The sequence below is a fragment of the Molothrus aeneus genome, chromosome 20 (assembly GCF_037042795.1).
Source record: "Molothrus aeneus isolate 106 chromosome 20, BPBGC_Maene_1.0, whole genome shotgun sequence".
NCBI lineage: Eukaryota > Metazoa > Chordata > Aves > Passeriformes > Icteridae > Molothrus > Molothrus aeneus.
Window position 1 is genome coordinate 7,386,967 of NC_089665.1, and position 18,271 is coordinate 7,405,237.

The 18,271-nt window shown below is 46.0% G+C and overlaps 1 protein-coding gene across 2 annotated transcripts in view; it reads right to left on the bottom strand.

Annotated features, from left to right (window-relative positions):
* SSH2 (slingshot protein phosphatase 2) overlaps positions 1 to 18,271 on the bottom strand; it is an 88,296-nt gene that overhangs the window by 25,522 nt on the left and 44,503 nt on the right. For both annotated transcript variants that reach the window (XM_066563330.1, XM_066563329.1), the window contains one exon: positions 3,948 to 4,051. In XM_066563330.1, coding sequence (XP_066419427.1) covers positions 3,948 to 4,051 — 104 coding nt within the window. The remainder of the gene's footprint in view (positions 1 to 3,947; positions 4,052 to 18,271) is intronic.

The following is an 18,271-nucleotide window of genomic DNA, read 5'->3' on the forward strand; positions in this document are numbered from 1 at the left end:
GCACTGCTGCACTGACTTCTCAGCACTGCTCCTGGCATGTAGAGAGCCAACATCATCCCCTGAGTACCAGCCAGCAGCAACATCTCCTGCAAGGGGCTGGTTTTTCAATCATTACATGGAAAAATTAATCTGCATTCCCACAAAGGAGAGTGCAGGGCTGCCAGGTGGGTGGCACAGATCAGCGAGAAGCCTTTACTCTTCCACCCTCTCCCACTCCCCCACAGCCAGGAAGCTGAGTTTAGGCAACACTGCAAGGAGCAAATATTCAGCAGGATCAGCTACAAGAACCTTTTCTAGGAAGGTTGGTTAATCCCCCTGACCTCCCTTCCTGATTCACCAGTGGTACCAGAATCCATGTTATTTCATAGACTCTCAGAAATAAGGAAAGCTTGGACATGGAGCAGTATCCAGAAATACCAAAATGGTAAGGAGAAGGCAGGAAAGGCTGCCCAGTGAGAGTACTTGGTTTCCAAATGATTTCTATAGCTGGTGGAAGAGCAAGGCTGAAGGGCTGTGCAGCCCCTCTCTGGATGGGACAGAGACACCCTCGCATGGAGTGGGTTACACAGGACACTGCAATCCCTGCTCTGCTCCTCCTTCCTCCTTCAACTGCATTTCAGCAAATGGAGAATGAGTCAATGCTCTGGGAATGAATTTTTAACTGGGGGTGGGAAAACTGAGGCACTCAGCAGTGCCAGGGAAATCACCAAGTATCACCGGCCACAAGCACCTGAAGCTGCTTCCTGCCCATGGACATTGTTCCCAGCACGGGAGTGGCTGGCACGAGCCTCCCTAAATAGAAATTAATTATGGAGATAGGGCACTCAGGAAGGCCAAGTCATCCATCAGGTGCTTGTTCTGCCAGGACTGCTATGACAGGATCTCCCCACGTCAACACCAGTGCAGAATCCTGACAACACTGCTCAGTTCCAGCAAGTTCCAGCTAATAATACAGTGGGGATTGCTGAGAACTGTCAGTCAACAAGCAAAGGTCCCCCTGCACCTCCTGCCCACAGCTTGAAAGAGCTCAGCAAGTATTTGACTCATGAAGCTTCCATGTGTCTTAGTCTGAAATGAAAGATGCTTCACCTCAGCTTTTTCCCTCTCCAAAATGTAGCAGTTCCCACTTATTGCTGCCAGCAATTCAGGGACTTCTTAAAAGCCAAAGTTTCCAGAGTTAAAAAAAAAATCACCTGGACTACTGGATTATCTCAATACTTAAAGAGAAGAAGTTTCTATGACAACCCTTTCTGCAAAGCTCAGCCAAGGAGCTCCATTATCCTTCATCCTCAGAAAGTTTACCACACTCCTCCTCCCTGTTCCCCTGCCAGCCTTGGGATCTCCAGAGCTGGAAAGTAAAGGATTGCTTCCTTGGCCAGCTTTAATCAACGTGCAGGGTTTTCAGCCCCAAACACACAAGGCATTTTGTAAACTTCCTGGATTAAGAAAAACCAAAGGAAAGGCTTTAACATGCCAGAATCAGCACAAAGATATCACATCCTGTCCTGTGAAGAGCTGGCTTTGCTGGCAGTCATGGCAGGGCTGCTGCTTCCTATCACATTGTCCTGTGCTGAGCAGATGCTTTTGTTTCCTTGAGCTGGCAGACAAGGTGCAAAGTATGGGCAAGGGTGGGATCTGAAAAGTGATTCGCAGTATTCCAGAGATGGCAAAAGCCCCAGGGAAGTTACATCCCTTTCTGGCCTCCTCTGGCTTGTTTGTTGTGGAAAAGCAAGCCCACCATCCCACAGAAGTTTGCCAGGTGGCACAGGACCACCCAGGGAGAGGAATATGGACAGCTGGCACCATATCTAGTCAATCTGCCAGTGATTCCCATTGATGGAGGTGTGATTAGAGAAATGGGTGTGAGCATTAATTATTTCCTGTTACCCATTCACTCTTCACGCTGGATTCTAGCGCCTCTGATGAATTAAAAAGGCAGGTCAGGAAGGTCAGTCAGCCTTCCTAGAAAATGCTCTTGGAGCCACTTGAAATACTATTGCATCTATAGGCAGCAATTCCATACTGGAAAGTTTTGTCTGCTCTCTACCCCTTTCTAATTTTGTGTGCCAGAGATAAGTCACGACGCACATGGGGATGGAAGCTGAGCATGGATTATCGGTGTCCCAGAAAGGAGGCAGCTGCACACACTGTGCCAGCCACGCTCTCCACATCACTGATTTCATTCTGGTGGCACAGATGTTTTGCTCAGGAAGGTGACACACTGATCCCCCGGTGCCTTGGTCTGCTGATACCAGAAAAATTCACAGAAATCTGGTGCACACTCAGACGAGGGACTCTCTTCAGTGACACCTCCAAGCACCATAAAAAAACCACTAGAGCATTCCCATCCCTTGACAGACAGGGAAACCGAGGAAAGGACAAGCACTGATGCCTCATTAAATCTCACCCTGTAAACTGAGGAGACAGGAATAAAATAAGTCTTCTAAGAACAAAAATCCCACCCCTTAGGCAAGCCAGCCTCGGCAGCACCAAACATCTCGCTGTAAGCAATTACAACACACCGGATTTGCTTCCTTGGCAATCTGGCTTCCAAGAGCTCTGGGCCGATTAGACAAGCAATTATTTTCCACCAAGGTCTCCAGACCTCATGCAAATCAGCTGGAGCAAGTAAATGAGGCAAGCAGAGAGACTCATCAGCTGTTTGTGCTGCCTTGCAGAGGTTCAGCAGGAAAATCTTTGGGTTTCTCAGCGAGGCAAAGCCAAGGCAGCAGTGCCAGAAGACTCTGGGCTTCAGCAATGAACTTTGGAGAGATTAAACACCAAGACAGGCCGAGAGAAACTTTTTAAAGACTGCTCACTCTGCTTTCACACTAAAGGACATTTCACTTCATTCTTGACCAGAAAGGCCAGCTTTAATTTAAGTTTCAGAACATTTTCTTTTGACAACTGGTAATTAATGCATCTCACCAAAGCAATTTGGGTACTGCTTGTGCTATGTTTGAGTGGAAGTATATAATTAAATGCCTTCTGACTTAAACTTTTTCTATAAATATGTTTGCAAACAGATTTTGAGGTGGCCAGTCATCACATACATAACTCTGACAGATGCAGAGGTGGATGACAGTCTGATGGTGTCAAAGTACAAAAGGATATACACCTGGAACCAAACCAAGTCACATTTTTCCTGGTCACCTTCTAGCAAAGCATGTTGACTCCTGTTTCTGCTTCTATCTCTGTCCCATTTGCAAACATCTGAAGGTCCCAATTTATTTTTGTTTCCTGCCAATTGCTTTATGGAAGGGAAAAATCCCCACACTATCTGATGCCTGTAAAATACCACCAGCGATTAAGCACCATATAGCCAATGAAAAAACCCTACCCTGAAATGTTTGAGTTATGATATTCAGAGCAACTTTTCAAAGAGAGTGAAAGCAAAAACACAAATCAAACTTCCAGCAGATAAAGGAGGTGGAATTATAACCGACTTTCTATTACTCACTCTGCTCACATCTCTGAGAAGTCACACTGACTTTGCTCAGAGGTTTCCTCATCCCCACGTAGAGGTAAGTCTGGTAAGCCTCCTCCCTCTCCTCCATCATAACCAGTTCCTTTCAGATTAGGAAGGACCATTACTCACCCTGTATCACAAACTCAGGTTTCTCACTGCAGTGCACAAAGGTTTTGGAAGGCAGTCCTCCCCTCCCTTTCTCATACTAAAATTACAGGATGATATTTTGTGGGGAATTCATTCTCAAGTCTCCACCATGCCATGACTGCTGCCCTGATGTCACTCATTTGAGGGTCCTGTTTGAACAGCAGAGTTTTGAAAACTTTCTTTCCTATCAGCATTGAGACTGGCAGGTCAGGCCTTAATACACGTGGGCCAGACAAACGTGTGTCATCAGGTGAGAATGAGCTCAAGAAAGGTGAACTCTGGAGCAGACAAGCCGGAGCAGACAAGCCCCAGCCATCGATACCACGCTCACCTGCATGTTTGTTGCGCCTGTGACTGATCCTGGGTGTGGATGACCCATTTCCTCGTGGCAGGAAGAGAGCTGCACCTTTCACAGTGAGGAAGCTTTCGCTGATGCTGCAAGGGAAAAGACAAAAAGGGAGTGAGGAAAAGTGTCTTGTCTTCAAAAAGGAAAAAAGCAATGAATGAGACAGGTTAAAAGCACTGAATGCATGCTCTGTTCTTTTGCAATGAAGTGATTTAGACCAAATCATTCTGCTGGTAAAGAACTCTTTCCCTCATGTAAGTACTGCAAACATTCAAAGCATAACTGAGAACAACACAAACAGAGAAACACTGAAAAGCAGAACATATGCTGGTGCCACTCTGCCTGCAGAGGTGCAACCTGAGCAGGCAGAGGGGATTAACCTATGGCTACATTTTCGATTTGAAAGTCAAGATGACAGATCCACATTTCTAAATGGTGATGAACAGAACAAGCCCACGCATCTGGGTAATTATGGACTCTGTTAACCCTGAGCTTTGTGGTTCAGACACAGCTGATGCCCTGCAGAAACAAATGTCTCCCTTCAGCAGTTAGCCAAAAGAAAATTAGTGTACACAAAAGATTAAGAAATCATAAAACTACTCTCTATGAGTTGCATGATGATTAACTCTCAAAGACCTATAAATCAAGAAAACAAGAAACTGTAATGCTGTTGAAATCGGCCATCACTTCATGAGTTGATTTTGCCCTTTCTAAAGTCACATGAGGAGAGAAGTTTGTAAAAAGGGGCAATAAAGAACTCCCAAGTACTGAGGAACAGCTGGTATTTTAAGTACATCTTCCAGCTCTTTTCCTGCAGATGCAGCGGTTCATGGAAAAAGCAAGACACGCTCCAGATTCTGCAATGCAGCCATCCTGTTGCATACTCGAGGGTTCCTGCTTTGCTCAGAATTGATAAGACAGTCCTAGAGGCTTTGAAGAAAACCAGAAACAATTCTCTAGTCAACAGGATGGTTGATGAATATGATAAGACAGGATGGGAGAGTCTCTGGCATCGTGCATCCCCAACAGCTCCATGCTTTGAAAAGATGTTGGCTTGTCCTTCAAGACAACTCTTGTCCTGAGCAAGAGGTTAGGAATTTTTATTCTTTTCTCCACTTAAGCAAATATCAAACCTAGTTAGTTATTCCCTTCCTCTAAGGGATGAGGACTGGGAAATTAACAGAGTAAAAATCCCTGCATTATTTGGGGTTGACTACTTTAAAAAAAGATTTTCTGACTACATTTTTAGAAGTAAAATAATTAGAAAAGCTTGTGTTAAATTTGGATTTCCCTCTAAGCTCAAGCACATTTCTGGGCACCTCTCCATTTTGCTGCCAGGGATATAAAAAATGAAGTTTTCCAAGCCCTAGAAAAGCAGATGCACAGAGTCAGAAAGGCTTTTCTCAAGGCTGCAGCACATCCCAATGTTTAGACCGTGCTGTCATAGCCTCAGCACTCCTGAGTGACAAAGTTTCTCCCAGAACTTTCTTCCTAAAATTGAACCAGATGTCAAACATGGTCTGGATGTTTCAATAAAAACAGAATTTTGAAAAGGAAAAAATCACTCATCCTGAATTAAAAGGGATCAGAGAGTTCTCTACTTATATTAAAGCTAAAGCCAAAAAATAGTAAGTTCATTTGGCACACTGAAAATATTTCTTTAGACCACTCTCAAAGTAAAAATTTTGACTGAGCCTTTCTAGCTTTTGTTGACAAATAAATCCTCTCAAAGTTCTCAAGGTACACAGCTTCTTACAGCCTGAACTAGAGAAACACCGAGTTATCTTAAGGACACTTAAAATAATAATAATAGTATTATTAATGTTAAAAATAAATTCTCCTCCTCCCATTATAATCTCACCACAGAAGAGAACTATTAAAGGATGTTAGGCTGCAGAGGAGGAGAAAGAATTCAGCACTCACAGACAGCTTTCACACTTTTAATTTTATCAGCAAAGCCAACCACTAATATTAGCAATCCTTTAGCCTGTGCCTGAGGTTCCCCCAGAAGGTGGAATTAGCAACTATTTTTAGTGGATAATGTAGCATGTAGCTAAGAGGGCCAGGAGGTTAAAAATCTCCTCAATTCCATCACTTTCCCTTATCACCAGCTCTCAGCCACCAGCCTGGAAAGGAAAGAGCAGCAGAACTAAAGAGATTCCCATCAGGTGCATCCTTCCAGGAGGCCACCTCCTCTCCTAAGGCCAGGGGAGCCTTGTGTTGGGCCATTAACCATGGGCTCTAAGTGTAACTTGGTAGGACTAGGGAAAGGGAAAGTAATTTCCCATACAAAGGGCTGGAGCAGCTGAAGAATGTGGCAAAGCAGATCATTCTTGTGGAACAAGGAGGTCAGGCAGGGGGGGCAGCACCTCCTGAGGGCAGGAGCAGGGCAGGAGATGGCCATCAGCACTGCTGGGAGAACAGCAGCTGCATGGAGACAACAGCCTCGTGCCAAATCCAGCTGTGGGGACACTCCCTGTGCAGCCAAGGCACGCTGCTGGCACCTCTGGCATCGTCTACCCTGAATTCTAAGCCCAGATGCATCAGTGTCCAGAAAAGAAACCCATAATACACACAAACACACAACAAAGCTCTTGCTTTGAGATTCAAGCAGTAAAGAAAATCTTGGGAGGAAAGGCAACAAAGTCATGGGAAAGTCCAAGTAGCTCTAATACTGAATTCAGCAGATGCTGATTTTGGTGCCTGTGATGCACCACATGGACAAAAACAAAAAGCAATCACTGGCCTGACATTCTCTGTGCCACACTCAGAGGGCTGCTCCATTTGGGTCCATCCTGTTTGGACAGCCCCTGGCATGACCTTCACCTAAAGCATCACATTTCAGGGCAAGATCATCACCTTAGGATGCTGTCCCTGATATATAAAGGATTCCTTGGGTAGGACACTAACAGCAGGCCCCAGTCTGAGACACTTCAAAACCACAAAAGGTAGAAAAGACGGCTGCGAAAAGGGCAATTAAGGCTCTAAACAAGTGTTGCCATCCACTACTGATTTCACCCTGCTGACAGCTCGATGGTTTCCAAGCATAACGTGGGTTTTGAAATACTTCACAAAATCTGGCTTGCCAGAGCCTACAGGAGCTTCAGGGCTCTTTGAAACACTCTCCTGGAACAGACTGGTGTTAAAAGACACTCAACGTGGTTAGGGGAGAAGTTGAGTCCAGGACAGCAGCAGAAGACAAGAAGCCAACTTGGCACAGGTAACAAAGCTGAGCTGGGTTTTATCAGCACCCCAGGCTTGTCATCAGTTGTCAGTACTGCACAGCAGGTTTTTTCAGGAGAAGACTTACTCAGGACATACCTATCAAAGAGTTCACAATCCCCAGCACTACAGCTGGGGGAAAAAAACCCTTCTGTTCCATGTTCACCTCTGCAGTGAGGCAGCAGCCTCAAGGCCACCAGTGGTGTGCTATTGGTAATTCTCTGCTCACTGGGAAGAGAACCAGTGCAAGCAGAAGACTTAAGCAACTTCTACAGAAATCGCTACTTGTACCAATTTTTCTCCCAGACAGAAAAGATTTTGTAGAAATTGTACAAGTCACATCAGAACTATTTAAAGCCTTTTGCATAAAAAGCACAGACTCTGCCCTCAGAAGGCTCTGTTTCTAACCAGCAGTAACAGCTGGAAACAGAAGTGATTCTGTGCTCCCTGATGTGCTGCCCAGGGCTGAGCTCCTCCTGCACAAGGGAATCACTGCATGGTTCAAACTAAATTCTCTTTATGCTATAAAATGAGATCCACACAGAACTTATAGATGGCAAACAAAAAATAAATGCCTTCCCAGATGTTACACTGCACAGCTCCATTCATAAACTGCAAGCACAAACACCAAATACACTGGTATGAGGACGTAAAAGAGAAAGTGTTACTGGTTTAGGGGCTGTGTCAGAGATGTGATAAATCACTGGATGCATTGTCATGACCTCCTGGACAATGCCCTCCAGCTCCCAGCCAGGTGAATCTGCACCACTCTCCAATTTCAATGAGAAACCCTCAGTCCTCAGTATAAAATACTCAAAAAGAAACCCTGCTGTTTTCTCTTGCAACTGCTTCACAATTATAGGAGAGAAAACCTTTTTAGGAATAAGGCAAGGAGGCACCTGAATGGCTGCTGGCAATGTTTTATCCTAATAAACAGTTAATTAAGTTATTGAGAGCCTGAGGATGACTTTCCAAAGTCTGCTCTCCTCACTCATCAGAGCAGCTCCTTACAGCAGGCTCTGTCCTGTCCAGCCCAGCCCTTGGTCGGGCACTTGCCAAGTAGCACAAGCAGAAATTGGCACCATTCCCTGACAGGCTCGGCAGGAGAAGTCCTTCCATGCACATCCTCCCACACAACGTACAGGACAGGTCAGTGTGGCAAAGGCCAAAACCTCCTTGGGCTGTCACCTCCTCGCAGCCATGCCCAAAGCACATGGGCACTGCATGTGGTCACATCCTCCCAACCCTGCTCACCCTAATCCTTAGATGAAATGGGAGATTGAAAAGTGGTGGCTGGGGAAATGAAGGTATCAAGGTACTTCACATTTGAATGGAAGTCCACTACCTGTATGATTTACAGAAATACAATTTCTCTTAGTGGGTATTTATTAACCAGAGCCCTGCAGAAAAGAGCTCTGAAGCAGCTACAATGGGATTTCTATGCCAAGTCAGGCTCCAGCTGTAGCTCCCCATGACAAGAGAGTTGTGCAGTCCCTCAACAGCTCCCCAGATTTTGCCCTAACATGAGCAGCCAATGCTGCCTTGCACACCTCAGCTGCCAGCTCAGCTCCATCATCTTCCCTTAATCCAGCAGCTGCAAAACTCAAACCAAACAAAAAGGAAATTCCAAGGCTGGCAGGAGTGGCACAGCAGGCACCAATACTCAGCTCATTCCCGAGGTGTGGAAGGAGGGAGAGAGGGCAGCTGGGGACGTGTGAGCGAGTTCTGGAGCAGCCAGGACTGCAGGAGCAGCAATTCCCTGCAGCCTGCGGATTTTTTCAGCACCTCAAGCCACTTCCCTCCCTCTCCCTGCTCCCCTCCCCAAAGTGGCTGCTTCTCCTTCTCCACAGGCAGGACCAGGGCCTGGCATCACACTTGCTCTGGGGGCAGCTCTCACTGCCAGCCTCCCACCCTTCACCTGCCCACAAGAAAAGTTCTGGTTAATAAAGCATCAGTCCCACAGCCAAGGGTGCACCAGCAGCTGGGTGCACAGCTGGATGATGTGCAGCCTGGCAGCCCAGGGCACTTCTCCCTCAAACACCAGATAAAAGCATTGCATTCCTCCAGCATCCCTCCCCAGGGAAGTGCCTCCTTCACCTTCACTGTAGTTTGTTTTTCAATAAACAACATCCCTACTTCCCTTGTTTACTTTTTAATGCACCTAGTTTAATAACTGCCTACAGTATTAATGAATTTAATAGAGGGAAGCAATGTTTGGCTTCCAGTTTAAACTTTTGTTCCTAGGCAAGGGATTAAGGTGCTTGATTCTCTTCACACAGAGGGCAGATCTCAGAGCTGTGTAAAGCACAAAACCAGGTACTAATAAAGAAAACCCACCAGAACCATATAAGGAAAATGAATAGGCAAGGATAACTCAGGATTGCCCTGCACTGACATTTGTATTAACAGGGTCAGCTGGCAGCAAACACAGACAAGCGCAGGCTTCTCTGATACCCAAAACAGAAACAAACTCAGTGCAGAGCAAAACAAGGGCCACAACTCACAGAAAAGGGGTCAGTGACACTGTCAGCAGAGGTGACACCACCGAGGGCAGGGAGAGAAAAGGGAAGTGGTTCTCCACCAAAGGCCATCTCTCACCACTCAGCACTTTTGCAACTTAAGAAACAGCCCAAGGAGAAAAACAAACTGAGCGTGGGAACCCACTTGGGCTCAGAGGTTTGACGCAAACTGCATTTTTAGCAACATCTGCATTTGTGCCTTTTTTTTAAAACAGGAACTGTCTGCAGGCACTTCCTCTGCTCCAAGGTGGGGCTCCCTGGAGAGAGAACTCGGCTTCCATGACACAGACAGGCATCATCACAGAGAGATCTGCAATGCCAACTGTTACTCATCCACATGAACTTACCTACCGGTCCCTTCTCACTAGCACCAGGTCACCTTTTCCCTTGTTTTGGGCTCCAATATGGACAACTTCTGAAACCAAACTAAGACAACAGGAAAACCTCACAGTTTGCCAGAAGACAGTCAAAGGTGAGGATGGATGGGTGTGAATCTGAATTCCAAAGGACTAATTTCTTTACCTTGCTCCAAGCAAGGAGAGAATTTCTGCTGAATTCAGAGAGGGTACAACTTGCCAAAGGGAACCCTGAAGACCACGGCTGTGTGTGCAAGTGAAGAACAACTGCTTCTGGTGCACAAAACAACCACACTCAGACACAGTTTCAGAGACAGGATCAAACCAGCCTCAGGTCATCCCACCAGGCTGTGGGGAGCTCTGATACCCACTCAACATCCAAGTGAGTTACCAGTCTGCAAGTCACACCCACTGCTGGAACCAACCATGACATGCCATTAGAGCTCCTCTGCCACCAGATCATTTGAAATGAGCTCAGAAATACCTTTGCAAACTTGGGCAGCTTGGGTATGCAGGAGAGAGCAGTGGCATCCTTTGGAGACTGCACAGAAGACAACAGCTTTGGGCTGAGAAACTGATCCCTGCCAGAAACTCATCCCAGCCTTGCTGCAGGCGAAGGGAGCAACAACAGCTGCTGTTTGCAGCCCAAGATTTCAGCCCACGCAGCTGCGACAGGGCTGCACTGTGCCGAGACAACCCCAACCACCTGCAGCATTCCTCTGCCTCCCTGCCCCGAGCCTTGCTCTGCAGGGCTGAGTTTCACACTCACATCCAATGAATTTCCTCACAGGCAGGGCTGGGATTTATTCCTTACAGGCGAAGGAAAGCAGACTGGGTTTTGTTTTAAGCTGATCAGCATTTTACGGTGTCTGATGGAAGTGAAAGTCCATGCGGGTTTCCTGTTCTCCTCACATACTCTTGGCCTAGAGATGAACCAGCTCAACAAACTCCCAAAGGCCAGACAAGGCAGGCAGAGCCCTGGCAGGGACATCAGCTCACCTCAGCACCCAGCCCTGTGCCCAGCCTGCCACTGGCAGCTCCAGGTTGGGTTTCACTGGGCTGCTGCTGCTGCTGAGTAACCCTGACACAGCCCTCCCTGTGCCACCTCGCTGTCCCCATCACCCCTGCCAGCCCTCAGCAGCCTGGGAAGGGAGGGAATGTCCTGGTGCTGAGGCTGGGGAGAGGGAGATGTGCTGAGCTGGGCCGTGGCTGTTGTCATCACTGAGAAACAGACTGGGGGCACACCCCACTGATGACAGATCCAGGAAATTATTTATTTCAAGGAATAGGAACCTGGGCACAGGTTGTGGGATCACCGTGGCAGTGAAGAAGGAAATTAAGCAGGGATGATTTAAATTATCGCAGACTGAAAAGGACCCATTTTCCATGCAGCACAAATAGCAAAAAGCTTTACTGCCCATCTCTCTGGCTATGCAGCACAGAGGGAGTCCCAGCAAAGCATGTGTTGGTGGCCCATGCTCAGCCTCCGAGGCAACTTCAGAGAATCCATCCAGAGAGAAAGAAAAAGATTCCAAAAAGTAACAGCAAAACAAGTTGTGCAAACAAAGCCCTGATGTCTCTGGAATTTGAGACTGAAGATATGCACAAAATCGTTCTTCCTGCAGTCCAAGCACGAGCACGGCAGTTCACAGACTAGGAAGGGGGTGGCTAACACAATTAGGATGCTGATTAAGAAATCTGGGCACTTGGTGTTTACAGAAGAAATTTGATTCTTTGCACTTTTTAAAGCAAGAGACCCAGACCGGAAGAGAGACCATGAAAGGAATTTGTTTTACATGATAGTCCCCAAAGGCTTCCAGGTCTCCAAGTCAAGACATTCCCAGATGAAAGCTCTACATGACATTCTTCTTGTGCCATATACTGTTTAAACAACCTTTGGGCATTTTTAATGCATACCACTGGGTTCATGGAGCAGGACAGCAGTACCCAGGAGAACACTCCACAGTGTTTTACCACCACATGCCGTGCTCCTACCAGCTCAGCCTGCCCAAAGTGAGCCAGCTGCTGTGGTACCAACAAAATGCTTTCACAAATGTGTTCTTAGAAACACTTAAATCAACATGAGAAAAGTTCCTAAGGATAATCTATCACATCAAGGAACAGAGAAAAATAACCACCAGCTTTTTGATTAGTTAATCTTCAGGAAGAACACCCCTCTGATTGACACACACTTATCTTTTTTCTCTCCTAATTAACACAGTCCTAGTTGATTATCTTTAAACCACACAGTAATCTCCTCTGCCACCAGAGTTTGAAAGCATTGCCTTCATACACAGCACGATTCTTTTTAAACCTTAAATGACAGCTGACAGACCCTCCAGCAGTTAATTAACAACCTGGTCTCTCCCCACTACGATTAAATGCATTTAAGATGAGATATTTTATAATAAATTTTTATGCCAATCTCCCTGCATGTCACTGTCACAGACCTGACCATGTTTGGCCTGACTGGCAGTGTCCCACAAGAAGGACCCATCTGCTTTAAATACGACTGTAACACAAGTGACAGGAGACACACCGAGGTCAACTTACTGTCCCTCCCTGCCACAGCCAAGTCCAGGCTCCCCTATATTTAGCCAAAGAATGTCCAGCACTTTACAGATGGAAGGAGATCACTGACTTGCCTGAAGCATGGCCAGTGCTGGCTGCCTCCCCAGGATGGGTGTGAGCAGAGGTGACAAGGCCCCGGCACCCACTCAAGGCAGGGCACCCTGTGTCCCCACTCCCTCCCCAGCAGCCACAGCTCCCCCAGGCACAGCCCCAGGACGTGACTGGTTCAGGAGGATGCTGCTCTGTGTTTTTCTGGTCTCAGTGGATGTGGCCAGCACCAAGCATGGCTGTGGTCAGCCAGGGAGCAGAGCTCCTGCTGCCTTGAGAAGCAGAACTGTGCCAGGACTTGGCTCTGCAACCACCCCAACCAGGGCATGGCATGGAGGAATTACGCTGGGGAAGCTGCCTGGCTCTGATCACAGCCTTGTTGGCTGCCCTCAGTAAATACATTAACAGACCCCTGTAAATAGAGCACCAAAACAAGGACCACTCTGTCTCTACACAAAGAAATCAATGCTGAATAATAAGCCTTTTCCTCTTGCTAAGAAGAAGCAAAAGCTTGTTTACCAAAAGCATCAAAAATCATCAAGAGGCTGTTGGATTTGACTCATAAAAATATAGAAGGAAGTTATTTGTTCAGTATTTTAACTTCTGCAGCACTCAGCACTTTCAATTTTCTCTCATTCTTACTGCATCCTCCCCATGCAATGGTATTTGATCCCTAAATGACAGTTTCCAGCAGGAACAGTAAAATTGGTTTAGGAACTACTGTCCCTTTAGATTAGCAAAAAGGGCAGTCAGCAGTAGCCAGTGATGTGAGATGGTTTGTGGGCTGTTTCACAGAGAACTGCCACGTGCCAGGTTTCTTTCAATAGGTTTTGATTTGAAACTGGAAGTCACAGGGAGCTTTACCTGTTGTGAAGATACAGCCAGTAACTGGGCCATTGATCTGCTCCCCCTTGCAAATACACCAGGGACTTTATTTTAGGGAACAGGGAAGCTACAATTAAGGGAATACAAACTTAAATGTGGCTGCAACTAATAACTTGAAATTTTAATCAGCTAGAAGTAAGGAATCATCAAAGACAAAGGATCAGAAACATTTTATATTTGGAATAGTTGAATGGATTCCGTGCCTTCAAACCAGGGCAACACTTAGAAGGACAGTTCCTTGCACAAAGCAAGGTCAATACAAACTTCAGATTCAACATAAAGCTGCAAACCAAAGAAGAAACCCAGCTTCACTCTGGGTTCAGTGACCCAGCACTGAGGGAATGGGGTGACAGCCAGGAGAGACAAGGCTGCTTGTCCCCAGGAGCTCAGAGCAGCACTCCCAGCACACCTACCCTGACAGCAGCCACGAGAACCACTCCAGCATCCTGCTGGTGGTAAGTGACAATCAGCCTCCGGAGCCATCAGGAAAAGCTCTCCAAATCAGACCATGAGATATAATTATGATCCATTTCAAAATGCAAGCTCAGCATCACTTTCCAATCCAACTCTTCCCCCCGCGGATGTTACAAGTTCTTCCTGGAGACAACATCCCTTGTGACTCTGCTTTTTCTTTTGGTGCTCTGAATAGGGATCAGCTTACCAGGAGTCCTTTATTCCCGAAATAATTTCCATTAATCACTCACCATACACCACTTTAAACAGAAGCTGACAGACTGTGGGATGTCTAACACCAGCACAGCATCTCCCAACTTAAATAAAAGCCGAAACGAAGGGCACCCTAAGAGGCAAAAGGAACTGGGAGATTCTAAATAGGAGACAAGAAAACTTCTTCAAAACGTTCCTAAGAATTGAAGTGTTTTTATACAGCTACTTTAAATACAAGCATGGAAGCAGTAGTGTGAACCATCCACTCTTCATGGTATCTGCTCACAAAAAAAGTAAATTAAAGGAAAAACAGCAAAGTGCTTCCTTCTGAAGGATCACCATGCAGTTTTGCATTTGTGATTTCTCAGCACAGCTGCAAATTAACCAATTCTTTTAGCACCTTCATGCAACTTGCAGGGGGATGTCAATGCTTTACTTCAAAATGCACATAAAGGAGTTTTTAACTCAACATAAAAACCCTGCATAGTTTTGCTGACTGAGACTCAGACTGGAAACACATTAAATAAAAGTTTTATTTTACAGGAGTTTGAACTCAGAAGACTAGAGATTCCAGATGTGTTTATCCCTGCAAAAGTCAGGTGCTAAATTTCAGCAGAATTAGCACTTTAAGCAGTTTGGCAGCCAATTTTCTGTGGTTAACTCAGGTCTTCGTAGTTCCTAAAAGCATAGAAACCCCTTTAAAAACCACACATTAAAGTAGAAAGACCATCAGAATACTAAACACTGCTATGTACCACAGAACCAGCGAAGTCTCTAAGAAGAACACAGTGTACTTTAGGGAAAAGGCTCTTAAACAGCTTCTAAAAAGGCTCCAGAATAGATATTTGCTTAATTTCAAGCTAGAGAGCCTCTCATAGAACATTTCATTATGTACTTGAAGGAACTAAGGACAAAAGAGTCAGGAAGATTACAGCAGTGTCAAGGTTTTGCTGGGGACTGTGCTGGGAATGTGGGTGATGTCCTGGTCCATCTCCTGACCCCCCTTCCCCAAATGCAGCTCCTGGGCTGGCTCAGCACCCCCACACACCAGTCCTGTTCACACACACTGGACGCAGCATCCCCCACCTCTGGGGTGGGTATTTGTGGTACCCCCACTTGCTATGGAGGCACATGGATATTCCTCTTTTGCTTTCTTGCAATCTCCTCATCATGGCAAACCAACAGGAGGGCAAGAAATGGTGCTGACAAACTGTTTGTTTTGATTTAGACTAACTGTCTTTCAGTCTTTGCGCCACAGAGGAATGCAGCTGTTCCACTTTGCATCTGTTTTTTGATTTCTCCATCTCTTTTACAAAGCAAATAAAGGGAAGAAAAACAACAAACCAACCCTAACAATAACAACAACAAAGCCAGTGACAAGCTCTTCACACACCACCATGCAATAAGCCCTTTAAAAACCCAAACAAGCTAAACAAACAAAAAAACCCAGTAAAACTCCTCCCACAATTTGGGTTCACTTTAATTCAGTATCGAGTTGCAGAAAGCAAGCAGGAAACTAACAGGAGGACAAAATTAAGACTAATGATAGCTTTCTACACATTGTGCAAATGGGATTCCCCCTTACTTTGTAACCTGACCAAGGTAAATTTATCATTTGCTAATCAAAATGACCCTACTGCAGTCCCACCTGCCATTTGGAGTCTCACAAAACACCAGCAATACACCCAGAACAGAGCTGCCCCTGCCCGTCAGCTACACAAGCCACAGGTAACAGCCCTCTCCAAAGCATCCAGTTGGGATTCTGTACAAAAAGAGGCTGCACGGCAACAAGAGGCTCAGAGAAGCAAATTCACTCTCTTCATGCTGGCAAACAAATCCCAGGGAGTGAAGAAATCCAGCACGGTATACACCACAACACCACAGTACAGACAATTCCAAGCTCCACTCAACAGGGGTCCCAGTCCACCCCAGGCACCTCCAGACCTTGACATGAACTTCCTCTGATCCACCTGGGTGCCTCCCCTAAAGCCACACTGCAGCAGCCAGGTGTCACAGATCTGTGCTCTTCCAGGGAAAAGCTGGAAGTTTAACAGAGCAACCAGACCCCAACCTGTGGCACTCCCGAGGGGCAGGAGCCAGCTCTGCCTGCTGGGACAGCATGGAGCTCATTAAGCCATTGTGAGAAGCGTGTGAACAAATGAAAGAGTTCGCTAATAAGTGACAAAGATCATTTGTTTGAAAAAAAGGAGTCAATCATTTCTGGTTCAGCAGTCTGGATTTAGCCTACTTATAACAAAGGTGTTTTGAGGAAAAGCATTCTGCTTAAATGGCTTATTGCAAGTAAATCAGAGAGCCCAAAGAGCTGAACACCATGTTGATGAGGGGCAGATAAGTACTGGATAAACAGGAATATGCACTGAACAAGGAGCCTGTCACCTCAATATAATAGAAGTGCCCAAATTTATCAAGTTGCCAATCACAAAAAAACGCCAATCCTACATTGAGAGATCCTCCAGGTTGGATTCCTATGTCACTCCCCGCCTTCAGCAACTCTGGGACTTGTCCTTTAAGTTTACCTTTATAGGCTTTTCTTCTCCCCAGCCTCCCTCATGCACAGGCTGATGTCCTTGAACCAGAAAGCTGCTGTCTGTCACAAAACACTTGGTTAATCCCACACAACCCAGCATTAGGTGGCTGCAGAACAGCTCTTGCCAGTCTGCAGCTCCTTCTCAAGCTGCTGGATTCAAGCTCTGGCCAAGCTGCACATGGAAAGAAAAGAGGTGGCTTTGGAATACTTCAGCAAAGGCACAAGTGTTTACTATTAAGGACAGGAGTGAGTTTTGCTCCATGTGTTTGTGAAAATTTCAGTCTTCAACCAGCTGCTATGAAACAACATGGCTGGAAACTCAAGGTGCAGATTTGCTCTGTACACATTACATATGACACACTGGAGAAAAATATTTGCTGAACTAGTTTTAAGCCCATACGGGCTGATAATTTAAATGCTGTTTGTCAGACCAATACAGGGGAGACAGCAGCTCTTCAGAGCCTACTGCAGAATGGGATGCAGAATTTTAAACTTTCTCTGACCCCACAAACACTAGTCAGAAGCAACTGTCAAGAAAGTTAGCTTGAAGTTGTTTTAAAAACAATGAAGCAATATTTTAACCAGGGGCTCTGTGATAAAGGTGCAAGGATGTAGAATCCTGAAAAAAAAATCCCAGCCAGCTATTAACTGGCCCCAAAAGGTCTTTTTCTGCTGATAATCTCACTGGAGTCCTTCTGCTTTGTGGTCTTTAGAAAAATCCCAAGCATTTCCAGAAACAGGAACATCTGCAGATGTTTCAGGACAACACAATCTCAGAGTCTACTCTACCATTTAAATCCTTTTAAAACATTAATTTGGCAGCCCAGCAGCGTGGGCTTCCTAAGTAAAACATATTGCTCAAAAAGGGTGGTGGCGTGGGGGGTTTGTCCTTGAAACACTGGTTTGTGGCTCAGGTTTTGATGTGATGTCTGATAACCATCTCTGTCTCTCTTCCAGCCCTTACCAGGAAGGATCGGTGAGACAAATACCCACAGCTTCCAGGGGAATAAAAGGAAAAGCCAAACAGGAAAAGTAGTTATGAACAATACAGCCCTGGTTTGGTTAATGATCAACCCTGCACAGACCATTACCACTTTTATGCAAATACCACAACCTATTTGACCAGTTTTCAGTAATCAGTGGGTAGTAAGAGGCCTCTTAAACATTGCATTTGTTTCATCACAAGCAGCAAAGAAATAAAAAAGATGAGAAATCCCCGACGACTCTGCTCTGTCAACAGGAAGCCCATCCACTGTGCAGGGTGAGCTCAGCTGTGTGGAGGGGTGGGCAGGAAGGGTAAGGGGTCAGGTTCCCCTGCCTGCACATTCCCATCACATCCCTGATGGAGTATGAGACTGTCTTCTGCAGCCCCACAAACCCAGAGCACACAATGCACACTTGAATGGAGAAAACAACTGCTGCAGTCTGCCCTGATCCTGCCACGCTCTACAAGACATGAAGGGCTCATCAACCACTTTCTGTATTTGAAGCACT